We start from the raw sequence: 16,069 nt of genomic DNA on the forward strand, positions 1-16,069 counted from the left end.
CAGAGTCTTACACTAACTTTATACTCTTATTTTGAAAAACACACACCGGAATCACGTGCCCTGTCTGCCGTGGACTGTGAGACCAAACAGGACTTTTCTGCATACATGTCCACTTTAGCCAAAGCCATGTCCAGTAAGTACAAAGTCTTCCACCGTGTGTTATGTTTTTATTAAACTTTATTAAACCGAGAGCGTTTACAGCTGCAGCCTAAACTCCTCCTCTGAGTGTCGACACCGATTTATGATCGATCCGTGGTCGACCCCACGGATCGATCATCGACAGACACTCAGAGAGTCTCTGAGCTCTAACAGTCACGTGTCCTGTGCTCACAGAGTTCAGGCTGGCGGTGGTCCAGCTGCAGGTGAGCAGCGTGAAGACGGACAACCTGAGCAGAGCCCGGAGGCTGGTGAAGGAGGCTGCGGGACAGGGGAGCAAGCTGGTGCTGCTGCCGGTGAGGAGGAGCAGGGGGGAGGAGGAGGAGGAGCAGGAGCAGGGGGGAGGAGGAGGCTGGTGAAGGAGGCTGCGGGACAGGGGAGCAAGCTGGTGCTGCTGCCGGTGAGGAGGAGCAGGGGGGAGGAGGGGGAGGAGGAGGAGGAGGAGGAGCAGGGAGGAGGAGGCTGCGGGACAGGGGAGCAAGCTGGTGCTGCTGCGGTGAGGAGGAGCAGGGGGGAGGAGGAGGCTGGTGAAGGAGGCTGCGGGACAGGGGAGCAAGCTGGTGCTGCTGCCGGTGAGGAGGAGGAGCAGGGGGAGGAGGAGGAGCAGGGAGGAGGAGAAGGAGCAGGGGGGAGGAGGCTGGTGAAGGAGGCTGCAGGACAGGGGAGCAAGCTGGTGCTGCTGCCGGTGAGGAGGAGCAGGGGGGGGGCGGAGGCGGGAGAAGGAGGCTGCGGGACAGGGGAGCAAGCTGGTGCTGCTGCCGGTGAGGAGGAGCAGGGGGGAGGAGGAGGAGGAGCAGGAGCAGGGGGGAGGAGGAGGCTGGTGAAGGAGGCTGCGGGACAGGGGAGCAAGCTGGTGCTGCTGCCGGTGAGGAGGAGCAGGGGGGAGGAGGAGGAGGAGCAGGAGCAGGGGGGAGGAGGAGGCTGGTGAAGGAGGCGGCGGGGCAGGGGAGCAAGCTGGTGCTGCTGCGGTGAGGAGGAGCAGGGGAGGAGGAGGAGGAGCAGGAGCAGGGGAGGAGGAGGCTGGTGAAGGAGGCTGCGGGACAGGGGAGCAAGCTGGTGCTGCTGCCGGTGAGGAGGAGCAGGGGGGAGGAGGGGGAGGAGGAGGAGGAGGAGGAGCAGGGAGGAGGAGGCTGCGGGACAGGGGAGCAAGCTGGTGCTGCTGCCGGTGAGGAGGAGCAGGGGGGAGGAGGAGGCTGGTGAAGGAGGCTGCGGGACAGGGGTGCAAGCTGGTGCTGCTGCCGGTGAGGAGGAGGAGCAGGGGGGGGAGGAGGAGGAGGAGGAGAAGGAGCAGGGGAGGAGGCTGGTAAAGGAGGCTGCAGGACAGGGGAGCAAGCTGGTGCTGCTGCGGTGAGGAGGAGCAGGGGGGAGGAGGAGGAGCAGGGAGGAGGAGGCGGCGGGACAGGGGAGCAAGCTGGTGCTGCTGCCGGTGAGGAGGAGCAGGGGGGAGGAGGAGGAGGGGGAGGAGCAGGGGGGAGGAGGAGGCTGGTGAAGGAGGCTGCGGGACAGGGGAGCAAGCTGGTGCTGCTGCCGGTGAGGAGGAGCAGGGGGGAGGAGGAGGAGGAGCAGGAGCAGGGGGGAGGAGGAGGGTGGTGAAGGAGGCTGCGGGACAGGGGAGCAAGCTGGTGCTGCTGCCGGTGAGGAGGAGCAGGGGAGGAGGAGGAGGAGCAGGAGCAGGGGAGGAGGAGGCTGGTGAAGGAGGCTGGGGACAGGGGAGCAAGCTGGTGCTGCTGCCGGTGAGGAGGAGCAGGGGGGAGGAGGGGAGGAGGAGGAGGAGGAGCAGGAGGAGGAGGCTGCGGGACAGGGGAGCAAGCTGGTGCTGCTGCGGTGAGGAGGAGCAGGGGGGAGGAGGAGGCGGGTGAAGGAGGCTGCGGGACAGGGGTGCAAGCTGGTGCTGCTGCCGGTGAGGAGGAGGAGCAGGGGGAGGAGGAGGAGCAGGGAGGAGGAGGAGGAGCAGGGGAGGAGGAGGCTGGTGAAGGAGGCTGCGGGACAGGGGAGCAAGCTGGTGCTGCTGCCGGTGAGGAGGAGCAGGGGGTAGGAGGAGGAGGAGGGAGGAGGAGGCTGCGGGACAGGGGAGCAAGCTGGTGCTGCTGCTGGTGAGGAGGAGCAGGGGGGAGGAGGAGGAGCAGGGAGGAGGAGGACCGGGGGGAGGAGGAGGCTGGTGAAGGAGGCTGCGGGACAGGGGAGCAAGCTGGTGCTGCTGCTGGTGAGGAGGAGCAGGGGGGAGGAGGAGGAGCAGAGAGGAGGAGGAGGGAGGAGGAGGCTGGTGAAGGAGGCTGTGGGACAGGGGAGCAAGCTGGTGCTGCTGCTGGTGAGGAGAAGCAGGGGGGAGGAGGAGGAGCAGGGAGGAGGAGGAAGAGGAGCAGGGAGGAGGAGGACCAGGGGGGAGGAGGAGGCTGGTGAAGGAGGCTGCGGGACAGGGGAGCAAGCTGGTGCTGCTGCCGGTGAGGAGGAGGGGGGGGGGCAGGGGGGTGGAGGAGGAGCAGGAGGAGGAGGAGGAGGAGGCTGCGAGGCTCCTGTTTTTTTGTGTGTGTTAAAATGTTTTGTTTGTCATTGTTGTGTTCTTTTTTTTTTTTATTCTTTTTTCAGATTTTAATTTCAGGTTCTTTTCTTTTTACTTATGTCTAATCTCTTCTTATCTCTGCCTGCTTCCCCTGTTTTGAAGGAAATCGTCCCAGATTTCAAAGGGTTAAATTCTGACTCTGAGTCTGAGAAACTGATCGTTTCTTCTCTGTCACGAATGCAGGAATGCTTTAATTCTCCGTACGGGACCGGCTACTTCCCTCAGTACGCAGAGCGGATCCCCGGAGAGTCGACCCGGCTGCTGTCAGAGGCGGCCGCGGAGAGCAGGGTGTACCTGGTGGGAGGTAAGAAACCGTCTGAGACTGACGTAAACTGTTTATACAGAAATATAAAATCTTTATTTACAGTCTACGGCACGGACACACCGCGCAGGTCCACAGAGGGACAGAAGCTTTTCTGTAAATCTGAATTTGAACGTTTACTTATTATAATAAAAGTAAAAGAAGTCAGTCACCGATAAGTTTAATACTGTTTATATTATAAACAGCAGACAAAAACGGACGCGTTTCCGCTTTCTTCAGCGTTACTGTGTCGATGTGAGTGTGACCCACAAATTCATAATTTGATCATCGGCAACAAGAATTTAATGTTTGTTCTAAATCCATGAAAACAAATACAACATAATTACAGGAAAAACATACTTTTACATGCATAAATATGTTGAGGAAAAAACACTTACATGTACATTAACTGCGAATAACAACCACGACCTAATAATCAGTATTCGGAAAATGTTTTACTGTTTTCTAAATCTGCCAAAACTCTGAAGAAACACTTTTGACCCACAAACAGCATATTTAAGTCTGTATATTCAACTCTTTGTATAAAGAATAAGAAGAAAACATTTACGTTATTTTGATAAAAGTAGTAAGGACAATATTAATTACAAAAATTAGGCCCCAAAATACTAAGTCCATAAGAAACAGAAAATAATAAACGATGTATGACTTTTTTTATCAGCTGCAGAGTTAAAAAATGATCTCAGTTACGGAAATATTTGTTTTTAGTGGAGGTGGCAGCTTAAAAAAATGGCACCGCAAAGCAGGTGGTCGTAGTTACATCACTATTCCTCATTTAGGTTTAAGATTTTAGTAGCAATTCAACAAAATTAATGGGCATAACAAAATACGAAAGGATTTTTTAAAAAACTTTTTAATATTTGGGACACACGTTTCTGTATTAGAGATTAATAAAAAAAATGTTTTCATGAATTTCAGTCCTGCGGAAAATTCCCCTTTTTTTAAAAAAAATATTTTTATTAAATTTTCAATGTTGAAGGCAAACTACAATATATGTTAAGGACACCAAATACAATTTTTTATTTATTTTTTATCTTTTAAAGCTTTGACAAAGACCCATTGTTGTAGAAACATGTTGGCTTTTTTTTTTAATGATTTTTCCACATTAATAAAGGCTTTTTTTTTATTATTAAACTTTTTATTTAAAGAAACTGCTCGTACATGTTGCTCTTAATTTGTACACATATCGTCAAGTCTTATCATCAAAGCAGATAAGGAAAATAAAATAGGCTAAAAAAGAAAAGGGAAAAAACAAAAAAAATCACATAATCACAAAAGAAATTTTGAGAAATTATAATGATAACTGGAGAATAACATTAACAGCCATGAAAATAACTGAGTTTGTCTGCCGCATATGCACCGTCCTTTATCTGTGATTTCTCCTGCGAACAGTAAGTTAACGTGGGACGATAACAGCGATGACAACAGCAACACAAATGATAATAATAAATGAAATTAAGATAGTTTGCTGCAAACGTTTATAGCACCAACTAATAAAGGTTTAATTGCTGAACAGAAACAGAAAACAGAACCAGATGAGTGGAGTCAGAAACCAGAGGGTTTATCACTTTACTCAGCCTCTTGCCTAGAAGTTTCTAGATATTTTATCCAGATTTTCCAGTAACTTTCAAACTTGTTCAAGCCTAAGAACGAATGTTAGCTTCTCCATTATGAAAATATCCTGAACCAGTGAACCTGTGATTGCTTTTTTACTCGCTTATATTAAAATATTACACATATATTTGTTTTCAGGGCCCTTTACAAAATCCGGTCTCAAATAAAGGCTTTTTAATGTAATTCCTCCTCGTTGCCCGGATTTCTTTCCTCTTTATCCCATTTAATTAAATGCATCTATAGAATAATCTTTATCAGGTCACTTTGATTTTGTACCATAAAACCCACAATAGTTTTTTTTAGTGACGACAGACGTTTTGCACGTATGATGTGTGCATGAAACGTGAAACATGTACAGCAGAAGTGAACTGGCGCACCTCAACGCTCTGCAAACATCATTATTGTTATTAATTACAGGTGTGATTTACCTGCAGTGACATGTCGAGATGCTGCGGAAATACATTAAAGTGTCTCCAGGAGTCGTTAGAAGTCATTTTAGACGCGTGAGAAGTCCGTAATATTTGCAGAGGAGGGTAACTGAGGAGAATATCTGTTTTTTTGCACCTGCAAAAATGACTTTGTAGTTCTTCCTGCAGCAACGAAAAGCTTGTTTTATGTGCACGGATCAGTGAAATCATACAAACACATAAACACTTTTTTTTCCACAGTGGAGGAATAAATCATGTGACTTGTTGTTGTCCAGGATCCATCCCTGAAGAGGACGGAGGGAAGCTGTACAACAGCTGCACGGTGTTCGGACCCGACGGAGAGCTGATCCTGAAACACAGGAAGGTGCGTGTGCATACAATTAAACATGAAGAATAAAAGAATTAATTAAAGACAAACTTAAATATACGAATTAAAATGGACGACATCACGTAAAAGCAAGTCTGTAAAAAAATGGGTTTTAAGATGTGATTTAAAGTGCTAATTTTCTAGTATTTCTTCTTCATTTTACCTTTTTTGTTACTTTTATTTTTTCAAATTTCCGGGTCATTTCTTCCTATGTTGCTTCTTGTCCGCGTTCTATGTTTTTAAAAGAAATAAAGCCAATTTTCCCAGGATTTCAAAGGGTTAAATTCTGACTTCAAGTCTTCAACGCGCGAATCCGAGTCCAAGAAACTGATAATTTCTTATCTGTGCATCAGCCACTGTGTTTATAGATTATAAATTGTTTTCTGTAACAACCTAATAGAGATTACAGCTGACATTCACCACTTTAAAATGTATTTATTTTTATTTGACATCTTGAGATTAAAAAAAATAAATAAATAATAATTTTTCAGGAGTGTCTTCACCAATACAGGCAGCAACAAAAAGTTACAACATGGATAAAAAAATAAAATAAAATAAAAAAATAAAACTCCACAATAATCTAAAACAAGAACAGAAATGTTCCCCTTCACCTCTCAGTGTTTCCTCCTTTAAGATTCACCTCTTTGACATCGACGTTCCAGGAAAAATCCGCTTCCAGGAGTCTGAGACTTTGACCCCGGGCCACAGTTTGTCAATGTTTGAAACACGTAAGTGAAGTTTCTGAATTCGGTTTATTTCTCGGCAGCTGGACGAGCTTCTCGTGAGTCCGTTTCTCTGTGATTTCCTCCCGCAGCGTTCTGTAAAGTGGGCGTGGGGATTTGCTACGACATGAGGTTTGCAGAGCTCGCGCAGCTCTACGGCAGGAAAGGTAAAGTGATTATGGCGTTACTGTTGCTGTTTTTTAAAAGCGTGCGGGAGAATAAATCCGTTTTCTTTTCGTCGTCAGGCTGTCAGCTGCTGGTTTACCCCGGAGCCTTCAACATGACGACCGGTCCGGCTCACTGGGAGCTGCTGCAGAGGGGGAGGTCAGACGGAGACACTGTCCAAAATCCCTTCAGTCAATTTAGTGAAGACACATTTTACTTTTCAAAAATATTTATTACAGAGGGAACGAAATATCTTAAAGGGGTTAATTCAGGTCACCAATGCAGCGTTTCGCTCTTAAAACGTAAGAAACATAAACTCTTAACTGGGATTCAGTTCACTCAAATTAATCTCAAATGTGAAAAAGGATTTTATGAATCGTTTTTCTGGCGTTTCGTTGTAAAATGTAAAAATAATTGGTAAAGTATTTTTTTGTGAAGTAAATTCATGAATTCCTTTTTTTAAACTCATGATGGGACTCGAAGCGGTGGAGTCTCACGTGATTGAGGAACACAAAACCGGAAATAAATGCCAGATTTTTCCCGCTTCTGATAATCCAACGATAGATAATCCAACATTTTCAGTGGACAAAAAAGTCATTTTTTATGTTTTAAAAACATTTATCATCAAATAAAATTGTCCTTCATTTTTTAATATAAATTAAAAAATTGGAATTGAAACTCTGTAAACTCTGTTTGATTCGAATGATTTTATGATTTTATCTACAGAGGAAGAGGAACGGAAAAGAGGAAATAGTTCCTGCAAGAAAAGCCTAAAGTTTGACGATTATATTAATCTGGTCAGCAGTTACAATACTGCTGTGTTTCTTTGGTTAAATGTCTAATGTAGGTTTTTCTGTTCATGAAACAACTTAAGAAAAGTTAATATTCTGTTAGGACTAAAGTGGAAATAGAAAATGTTGACAGCACAGTGTGATGGCTATGGTTGAATATTTGTCTTTTTTTTCCATTTTAATGCCAAATAATAATGATCTGCACCGATTTTCAGAAGCTGCAGACGTAAAATAAAAAAGCATGCATTTTGAAATTTGAAAAAAATAAAAATAAATATATATATATATATATATATATATATATATATGTATATATATATGTATGTGTAAATGACTGAGATAATACCGTCAAACAGCTGGTACCTAAAATAAGAGTGATGTAATTATAGTTAATCGATGCATCATTTTCTACATTTTGGATTTTTGCAACAGTTTAAAAAAGCAAAACCAAAAACTGAGCTTTTTTGTGATTGTGTCCAGGACAATTAACTGATAATTATGAATTATTTTATTCTGTTGCTTTTTTTAAAGCTACAATTTTTGTTTTTTGTCTCCCTCGCAGGGCGATTGATAACCAGGTGTACGTGGCCACAGCGTCTCCTGCCCGAGATGAAACGTCTTCATACGTCGCCTGGGGTCACAGCACTGTGGTAAACCCGTGGTACAGTAACAGCCATTCATTTCATCAGTACACCTGCTGTTTAACAGGGTCCCCGCGGGGCCTTAAAAAGTCTTAAAAGGCACTGAATTCATCAAAATGTCTTTAATTAATTTTTCATAAGTCTTAAAAATGCTAAGACAGGTATCGTTTATGAAAATAAAATTCTGACATTGCATTACGTCTCAAAATAATAGAAAAAAAATTAAAAATATAATAAAAAAAAAATCACAGAATACCGTTTGCATTGCTGACATCCAGAAGTCATGTTTTTTTTTAGTTTTTTTAAGTAAATATTTGGGTAAAATTTTCCATGATCCTTAGTAATAAGTGTCAGGTCTTTTTTTCCACATTTTTCCCCCCACTTTTGGTTACGGTGAAATCGGTCTTAAATTTTGCTGAGTGTTTTTTAAAAAGTCTTAAAAAGTCTCTCATTCCACCTGCTGCAGCTGCATGAACGCTGGTTCACTGCTGAAAGCCGGCAGTGTTTTTCTGGGGACACACTTTCGGTTTCATATTAAAAGCTAATTGTTTTTGTTCTCTGTGAATATTTTCAGCGCTTGAATTTTGCAGACTTGTGATTGTTTTTCTCCGATTGTTGCGTTCGGTCGTTGCAGGGGTGAAGTTATCTCGAAGGCCGGACCGGAGGAGGCGGTTATTTATGCCGACATCGGTGAGTGAAAGAACAGTTTGAGTTTCAGCTGCTGGACTGAATCAGGTTCTGGCTGCTTTTTTATCGTCACACAAGTTTTGAAACGGATCTGGTTACTGGACAGGAGCACTAACTGGAGGCCCATTTCTGCCAATATAATGAAAAAACAGATGCTGTAGAAACTTTCTGAAAATAGTGACTTGGTGTTGCTAAATAATTACTTTTTTATGTGTAATTTGTACTGATGATGACTTTATGGTGATGTTTTTATACATAGTTTTTGTCTGTTATTATTATAATTATTATTTCTTTTTTTTTATGACAACTCTACTTATAAAGCACCGTTAATGCAAGTTTTTTAATGCAAGATGAAGGATCCATAATGTTAAAATAATACAAACAGACTCAAACCAACAAGCAATAAAAGCAATAAAACCCCAAATAAAAGGAAGAAAATTAAATAAAACATTAATAAGTTAGGTAATATAAATAACATGTATGGAATTCAATTTTATATTATATTGTTATGTTATTTATTATTACTGTAAATTAGTGATTGTATGACTTTGGATACGTCCTGTTTTTAACTGCGCTTTGTAAGGTGTCCTTGATTGCTTTGAAAGGCATCTATAAATTAAATGTATCATTATCATTATTATGTTAATAATTTGTTTTGTTTTTTTCAGTAAATCTTGAAATAATGAGAATCTTTCTCATAATAATTATTAATATCTCAAAATAACCACTTAGTATCTCAAAATAAAGGATAGATAAACTGTTTTTGAGATACTAAGTCTTTTTTTTCTGGAAAATTTCTAATTGAGATTATTTTGATAAGTCATTTTGAGAAAGATTCACAGTATTTTTTTGCTCATTTGTTATTGTGCAATACTTAATAATTTTTAAAAAAAATTAAGTAGAATTTTTTATACCAAGTTTTATTACGACAAGTTTATCTTTATATTGGCTTTTTTTTCATTACATTGGCAGAAATGGGCTTCCGTACTATCAGTTAATGTAAAGCAGTTATATTTAATTACATTATTTTGTTTAGGTGTTGTTGTTTTTGTGTATCACTAAACCTCTCTGTGTTGGTGTTTGTTCACAGACCTGCAGTATTTAGCCGACATCCGGCAGCAGATCCCGATCACGCTTCAGCGTCGTGACGACCTCTACGCGGTGACGTTTCTGCAGGACGGATCGAGCTGAACGCTGTGACCTCGAGACGAGACGGTGTGAAGGTACCGACACAAACTGTGCAGCAGATCTCTGCAGCAGATCTCTGCAGCAGACGCTGCGTCTTCGTCTTTCTCTGAAGCACCAGACTTTATCGTCTCAACTGATAAAAACAAGAGATGCAGTTTCGGGATGGTGACGCTCATTTCTGAGGGATGAAACTGGTTTGTTTTGTGTGTCTGTTGCTGAAATGAGAAGTTAATTACTTTAAAAAAAAAATGTCAGTTTTGGTAAGCATTTTTACATTTATCAAGTAAAAATAAACATTTTCTGGGTAAAATTTGTCTGTAGCTGCAACAATTAGTCCATTATTCAGTCAACAGGATATTAACCAGCAACTATTTTGAAAATAAATAAATTGTTTTGTTTTGAGCAAAAAGCTAAAAATGTTATTGTGTGAATGTGATTTGCTGCTTTCCTTTGTCTTACATAAGAGTATTTTTTGTCTTTTTGTTTAGAAATGTTGTTTTGACAAAAGACGACATTTGAAGAAGTTATTTTTGCTTCAACAGGCTTTTCTTACTGTGTTTTTCTAACATTATGTAGATCAAACAATCAATGAATCGAGAATTTAGTCTATAGGTGAATTGGTAACATAGTCATTATTTGTAGCTTCTTTAATTCACTTGTTATTACTGGAAATTGAACGTTTGGGTTTACTGACAAAATGCAGCAGTGAAAAATACAATTACTTTGCCTTTTTTAAAACTTTCTTTTTTGGTTCACAAATATTTCACAGATTGTGGCTTCAGATATTTCAAAAATGAAAGCATTGAGTTCTTTATTGTCATATTTTATGTAATTATGGAAAAACCACCAAACCAACAGATCTGTAAAAATTTAAATAAAAAGGCTACGTGTACGGGTTTGAGTTTCTTTATTAAAGGAAACAAACGCAGCGTCCCGTAAACGAAGAGTTCTCAGGAGTCGAAGTGGTGAAATGATTTATGAACTTATAGAAACTAACCTTAAACCGGTATCGACGTCGTCTGTGTAAAAACACACCACTTGTGTTGAACATTAAAGTGATGAACCCAGCAGTCACAAAAAAAACATATTTACAGATCAGTGCGTCGGATCAGGAAAGTGACACTTATGAGGATTTTGGGGTTTTTTTTTTTTTACACGTCCGTCTCTTTTCGCTCCGGCTTCATCGCCTCCGTTTCCTCCCCATACGGTCGTCGCCTTCTGTATCCTGATGACAACAAACATTAATTACAGTTAGAGGATTTCACAAAAGCTCATTTCACACAAATACTTGTTCCACCGCTGCAGAATAAGCACAGCTGTACGTTTAAGAAGTATTAATTTGACATATTTTTCATAAAAGGTTTGATTTTATCAAAGGTAAATCGTTTCTGTCGTTTCATTTTCGTAGCTGTGTCATCGTATTTCTTTTTCACTTAATTAATATTCCTATTATTAATATTCGACTGGTCGTCATTCGCTTGTATGTGATGTCATCAGTCAGTGAGCTGTCACACTGTCGTCTGTCTGCGTCTCAGCTGATGTGACGAATCTTTTTCTGTGCAGAGAGTTTTGGGTCAGGATCATCCAAAAGCATCTTGCAAAATGCAACCGGATGCAGTAGGACATGCTGTTATTTTTGGCACAGTGTATTTAACATACTATGTATTAGTTAATCATTTTCTGGCAGCTAAATAGTTTGGATACTAGAATGCACAGCTTTTTTTTCGGTTGTCCGTCCATCTGAAAGTCTGTTTGTCTCATTCTTTAAACGCAATGTCTCAAGAACTTTTGTCTCAAACGTCCACTTGGATTCAACAATGTACTAAACAGAGTTTGGTGGCCAAAGGTCACTTTAACCTCACGAAATGTGTTATTTTTCTGGCCACACCAATTTCACGCTAATAGGGTAAAATGATGAAAAGATGACATTTTATATCCAAAAGGACAACTTCAGTGTGACACCATAATTCTCCAAAAACACTTTTCTGGCTGTTATGCAACAATATAATTCAGAGCCAGAAGACATAATGAAGTGGTGACACTAATCTTGAAATAGTGACTGCATTGATCTTTTGTGCTGTCGGGTTGAAGATGTGTGTGAAGCATCCACGTTTTTTACTGCAACATTCATTTTTGAGGTCACCTGTCACGGCTACAAACGACTGTCATGCATGTAAACTGCAACTTGACAACAACTTGAGGCATGCAAGTGCAAGGTGGTAGTTCTGGTTTTTCTTGTGAAATATTTGACACTTTCACGCCTATGGGCCTCGAGGAAAAAACTTTGCTGTAACAATTCTCTTCTCGCTTTATTTACGTAACTACACACCACACATTTTACAAAAGGCTGTTGTTAGGGTGCATTTCAGTGTCTTTATTTTATCATCTTTAATAACTTATGTAAAGTGTCTTTGAGCACTTGTCTTTAAAAAGCACTCTACCAATAAATTTATTATTATGAATTTATTATTATCTATAACATTAATATCATCATCATAATCATTTTATTAGCATTATATTTGATTTGATCATTATCATCGTCATTATTGATCATTATTATTATTATATTACAAGTATTGTTATTATTATTATTATTATTATTATTAGTTATAATAATAATTATTATTATCATTATTATTAATAATATAATAATAATAATAATATACAATGTAGGCTGTGTACTCATTTCTAAATTGCAACATACTTAATTAAGTGAATAATTAAGTTAATAGGAAAGAAAGAGTTTCTGAGCTGAAGTTTGGTTCGCCGCTGATTGAGATGAGCAGAAGACAACAAGCAAAAGATCTAATTCCAGATAAGAAGTAATGAATATTAAAATGATGTTAAAAACGTCTCTCAGTAGCCTCTGAGGAGTTTTTGGAGAAACTTTGAGACGCGTGTAAAAGTGGGCGGTGTGAGGTTTGTCAGGCGCTCACCTCTTTTCGTCTGCTCCTGCTCCTTCTGGAACTCTTTCTTCTTCTTCTTGCTGATTCTGTCCAGGTGGATCTGATAAATGACGCCCGCCAGCACCATGACGCCGACCACCACGCACAGACCCGTGCTGAACATCCACATGGCCTCCGACGCTCGACTCTTCACCGGGCTGCCCTTCCCTCCATCTCAGCACCAAAAAGAACCAGAGATTAGTGAACAAGCTGCGTGTTTAACCCTTTAAAACCTGATTTGACATCAGCTTTCCCGTGCTATGTTCATCGCCTCTCGCAACTTATTTAAACCTTTGAAACTTGAGCAAATTGGTCTGATTTCTTTTGCAAACATGGGGAAAAAGGCAATGACCAACTTGTCAAGAAATGTTCCACGAATTGCAAGAAATTTGTAAAAGGTGACAAAAAAATTACCCAAAAATTTGTTTTTAAAAGGGGCAGAATTGTGAGAAAACTATCAAAAACTAAGGAAAAATGTCCAGAAAAATACATACATAATATTTCTCAATGTATTTTTATTTTTTTTCCTACACTTGTACTTATTTCCTTGTAATTTCCTTTTATTTATTTATTTATTTTTTTTTACTTTTTTATTATTATTATTTTCAGGTCATCTTCATGTAACTTTCTACTAATTTCTTGCAATTTTTTGGGTCATGTGTTGTTAAATTACTCATTGTCTCAAGAAATAAAACCAGAGGGTTAATAATAACTGAATGAATCAGCAGCGAGCGATGACTTACAGGTTGTGGATGACAAGGTTTCGTTCATGGACAGGTTCTGTATGACGCAGGACACACTGTCGTCTTTGGAAACGTTGACCGTCAGGAGGCTGGTGACGTTGTACAGATTGGTGTTGGGGAGCGGGGCCACCTTGGTCATCACTGAGCCTTCGGGGGGCTCCTCTGTGTTGTTGATGAGCCAATAAACTGCAGGTTCGGGGAAACCTCCGCTGGACTGACACAAGAAGGTCGTCTCCTCTCCGTCTTCTCCTTCCTTCTGCAGCCTCGGGAAGCTGAAACTGGCTGCAAACAGCCGTCAAAGACGAGAGTTAGAGATCACATCGCTCCACTGTTCAAGTCCCTGAAGTCACCAATTTAACCTTTAAATTTCTTTCATTTGTTTATAAAACTTTAAATGCCCTTAATCCTCCATACGTGACATTTTCTTTCATTTAATGTCCCAGCCTCCACTGTTTTACTAAATATTCCTCACAGTTCCCAAAATAGTACTGTTGAGAGGGTTTTCTGTTTTTATGCTTACCTAATTTTATCCCAACTGTTTACTTTTTATTCTATTTAATCTATTTATTTATTCTATAAACTTTTACTGTAATTTTATTTGTTTTGTTTTCTTTCATTTTTTAATATTTTATTTTCTTTCTGTTGTAATTTTCTAGCCTTGCAAAACTTTATGCACAGTGGTTTGTGTTATTCTTTAAACAGTGTTATTTCAATTTGACTGTTGGTATGAAGGTGCTATATAAATAAAGTTGAGCTGAGTTAGGGACTGTTCATTATTAATGAAAAGGGAAGGGGCGGTGCAAAAAGAAGGAGGCATGTCAAGTAATTTTTTAAGACCTGGGAAGGAAAATATGTTTTGTTTTGTTTTTGTAATTTCTGCTTAGAGGAGGGGCAACAGGTTTAAATTACTGTATTTTGTATTTATTTCACTGCTGATTTAAAAAACAAACCCAAATTACATATTTTTTAATAGACAGAAACGGTAAATACAAAAAATATGATTTTCAAACGTATGATGATCCTTGCACACATTATGTGCGAAAAATGCTTCCATCCGTACAAAAAAAACAAAAAACAGAACAAAACCTGAGCTTAAAATAATGATATTTCTCAAAAATCACTTAATTCTACTTGTCATTCAAAATTCGATTAAAAAAAATCTTTGCACGAACTACCAGCATGCACGACAAGAGTGAAAAATCAAAGCTTTTTCAACTTTTAACTTTAAGGTAAAGTTAAGATAAGAATCAAGCAAAAGATCTGCACGCTGCATTTAGAAAAACTAAAATTAATTTTAATCTCGCAACTTTTAACTTTGAAACATCAAATTTGTAAAAATAATAACTAAATTCACAGTGGAGGGAGGGTGATGCAATTTCCTCAAATTACACAGGAAGGCTGAAGAAAAACTATTTGTAGCTTCAGGGAGGATCAAAATAAACTCTGCCCCTCCTCTGGTAAATAAAGAACAGTCCCTTAGTAAGTTATACAATATTCTTCTGATAACTTTGTCACTGACCTGCAGTCCTAAGGCACACGGTGCACAGCTCGGTGCTCTGATTTTCCCCTGAATTGACGAAGAGGCTGTAGTTTATCTGCTGCTTTGATGGATCCACGGTGGGCAGCTGCAGGGAGAAGTTCCCGGTGAGTGCAGCATCAGCCGGGGTTGTTGCTCTGTTAACGCTCCATTCCTCCACATCTCCATCCTCCTTCACCACTGATGTGAGCACCACCTCCTCACCTCTCCTCCACTCGATGGAAATGTTCTCAGAGGACAATAACTGCGGGTAAACGCAGGGCAGAGAGACGGGCCGCCCCACTACGCCCAGGACGCACTGATCCTCTGCGGAGAGAAGTCAAACATGGAAGATGTAAATCAGCTGTAAGTTCCGGAGCAGCTGCTCATCTCAGGGTGTAACATGCATGAACAAACAGCGACTCATCTCACCCAGACAGGCGCAGAAACCGAGGAAGCTGAGCAGCAGTCCTGCGCGCCACAGTGCCGCCGGCATCGCCCGCTGTGGGCACGTTTGCGCACAAAAGACGAAAAAAACAATTCAAATATATTTTCCTCTTTGAACAAAAAACGGAGACAGACTAATCACCAACAAATAGGACTGTCTAACCTCACTTCCTTACTCTCTCGCTGCCGTGAACAACTCATCGGCTCACCTTGCTTCACTGTGAATGAAGTCACTGACAGTCATGTTGCAGCTTGTTGAGCCATTCCTGCTCCCTCTCTGCTCTCCTCTGATTTAAACCACCGAGAAGAGAAATAACACAAACTGTTAAACTAGATTCAAACGCAGAGTTTAAAGTTTAAAGTTTAAAATCATCAGCCCTCCGTTTCCATCAGCGTAACATCCTGTAGAGAGGCACCTTATGGAGATTGGTCCGACCTGTTAGACTTCTTTTCAGGTCACACACGCCCACACCCACACGCTCTGCTGCCGGCAGCGAGATCAAAAAACAAATAGACATCCACCGACATTCAAACTCAAACCTGAAGGACAGCACCCTTATTAAAATGATATTGTTCAAATGACCAAAAATTAGGGAACATTTAAATTTAAATCATTTTTAATGAAAATGCAAACTCTGTACTTTCTCCTATAGACTGCTTGTGTGAGAAAAATTCAATATAGAAAATGTAAATAATAGTAATAATAATAATAGTAATAAGTCCAATAATAATAATTTTAAAAGACAAAAAATAACTATGCTTTTCCAGAAGCAAAAAAAT

General features: G+C 40.8%; 2 protein-coding genes across 3 annotated transcripts; one reads left to right on the top strand and one right to left on the bottom strand.

Moving 5' to 3' along the window:
• Nucleotides 1-6: 6 nt before the first annotated feature.
• On the top strand, nt 7-12,776 carry nit2 (nitrilase family, member 2). Of its 2 annotated transcripts, XM_088078039.1 has the most exons (11): nt 7-133; nt 334-452; nt 2,900-3,020; nt 5,353-5,441; nt 6,079-6,172; nt 6,259-6,333; nt 6,412-6,490; nt 7,685-7,783; nt 8,398-8,453; nt 9,541-9,673; nt 12,639-12,776. In XM_088078039.1, the coding sequence occupies exons 1-10, from the start codon at nt 106-108 to the stop codon at nt 9,639-9,641; spliced, it is 861 nt and encodes a 286-aa protein (XP_087934165.1). In that variant the 5' UTR covers nt 7-105; the 3' UTR covers nt 9,642-9,673; nt 12,639-12,776. The 2 variants fall into 2 exon arrangements, with proteins under 2 accessions (XP_087934165.1, XP_042339848.1); XM_042483914.2 differs by lacking the exon at nt 12,639-12,776 and having other exon boundaries at nt 9,541-10,530.
• LOC121965159 (ICOS ligand-like) lies at nt 10,378-15,745 on the bottom strand. The gene is made up of 6 exons (XM_088078038.1): nt 15,499-15,745; nt 15,275-15,344; nt 14,846-15,169; nt 13,327-13,608; nt 12,575-12,757; nt 10,378-10,863 (listed from the first exon to the last, which is right to left on the bottom strand). Exons 2-6 carry the CDS (start codon nt 15,336-15,338, stop codon nt 10,790-10,792), a joined length of 927 nt encoding a protein of 308 aa, XP_087934164.1. The 5' UTR covers nt 15,339-15,344; nt 15,499-15,745; the 3' UTR covers nt 10,378-10,789.
• Between the last annotated feature and the right edge of the window lie 324 nt (nt 15,746-16,069).

This window comes from Plectropomus leopardus, chromosome 5, assembly GCF_026936395.1.
Source record: "Plectropomus leopardus strain MGB_pleo_1.0 chromosome 5, ASM2693639v1, whole genome shotgun sequence".
Taxonomy (NCBI): domain Eukaryota; kingdom Metazoa; phylum Chordata; class Actinopteri; order Perciformes; family Serranidae; genus Plectropomus; species Plectropomus leopardus.